Source organism: Gavialis gangeticus, unplaced genomic scaffold (genome assembly GCF_001723915.1).
Source record: "Gavialis gangeticus isolate Ggan-Ray unplaced genomic scaffold, GavGan_comp1, whole genome shotgun sequence".
Classification (NCBI taxonomy): domain Eukaryota; kingdom Metazoa; phylum Chordata; order Crocodylia; family Gavialidae; genus Gavialis; species Gavialis gangeticus.
Window position 1 is genome coordinate 43,423,381 of NW_017729030.1, and position 1,436 is coordinate 43,424,816.

The 1,436-nt window shown below is 45.5% G+C and overlaps 1 protein-coding gene across 1 annotated transcript in view; it reads right to left on the minus strand.

Moving 5' to 3' along the window:
* MGAT4D (MGAT4 family member D) overlaps positions 1-1,436 on the minus strand; it is a 97,073-nt gene that overhangs the window by 22,434 nt on the left and 73,203 nt on the right. The window contains exon 9 of the mRNA XM_019522118.1: positions 125-255. Coding sequence (XP_019377663.1) covers positions 125-255 — 131 coding nt within the window. The remainder of the gene's footprint in view (positions 1-124; positions 256-1,436) is intronic.

Genomic DNA, 1,436 nt, shown 5'->3' on the forward strand with positions numbered 1-1,436 from the left:
ATATATATATATATATCTCCTTGCTAAGGATTTCTATGCCTCCATTTTTTAAACAGAATCATGTTATAATTATGATCTTTCTACTATAACTTATTTATGCTCATAAAAGTATGGAAATACTTACTGTATCCTTTTCAGGATTGCACACTTTAACCCAGAGTAAGTGATCTAGGAGCCAGTCTATCGGCTTATCTTTGTAGAACATTAAAAAAAACTCTACTATGAACGGCAAGTCTTCAGATTTAAACAACTTTCCTGAAAGCAAAATAAAAAAAAAAAAGAAATTACATATTTAAATGGATTATTGTGGTCTACCTCTCAAACTTTGTGTTTTCCTTCTATACACAAACACGAAGAAAAATTCCAACACTACTTAACACAACGGGAGTTACGTCATGCACTTTGATAGGATCAGGTTTGTGCTGGATAGAAAAGTTTTTCTGTCCTACATAGTTTTGAGATTTCATTTTTTTCTCCCGTACTACACTGAGACAAAGCGAAGACCTTTTAAAAGCTTTGCCAAAAGAAAGCAAGTAGTAAACAGCTTGGTAGTAGGGCATTTACCTAAAGTGTGGGAGATCCAGACTCAAGTACCTAATTTAAATTAGGCAAAGCAAGGATTTGAACCCTGGGGCTATTCATAGCCCAGTTGACTGTTATTCTGGGGTGGGTCTTTTCAATTTATCTTGCCAGATATGTTCCATTTTGTATAAATACTCAGTACTCCAAAAAGAAATTTAAATATATAGCTCATGGATAAGGCACTTGCTGTTGAAAACCAGTGCTGTGAAAAGCAATACTCTGCTGAGAAACACCACTGCTATCCTGAGACGCTCCATGCATGCTAATTTCAAAACCACTAGCAATACAGCTGCGTTAATGACACACTACTGCAGGGGTGGGCAAAATACAGCCTGCAGGCCAGAGTTAGGCCATTCTATCTGCTCTGCAGGACCCATAAAAAATCTAGAAAATTGTTATCTGCCTGTGGTTGCACCAGCACTGGCAGGACCCAGGAGAAGCAGGCGTCAGGACCCAGCAGCTGCAGCTGCAGCAGCAAGGCCGGCTCGGTCCCAGTGCCCCCATCCCCAACCGGAAGTCCTGCCTAGCAGTGGCTTCTGGCCTGGCGACCCTGGGGCTGTTCCCCTGCCCTCTCTCCATCCAGGAGTGCAAACTCAGCTAAGAACAGGGGAAGGGGAGGACTGCCAGCAATCACCCCAGTCTTTGGGGCCAGGCTGGGCTGGGCTGGCTCCTGCTGCATTCTGCAGTCCTGGCCACGCAGCCAGGAACTCCATGGTGCCAAAGTGGCAGGCGGGCAGGTGGGGGTTGGGGAGGAAAGGTGGCTGCAGGCAGGAAGATGGGAGAATGGGGGTGGAAGCGGTGGCAGGCAGGGGGGAAAGTGGCAATGAGTGGGTGGGCGGGACCACAGTGGCAGG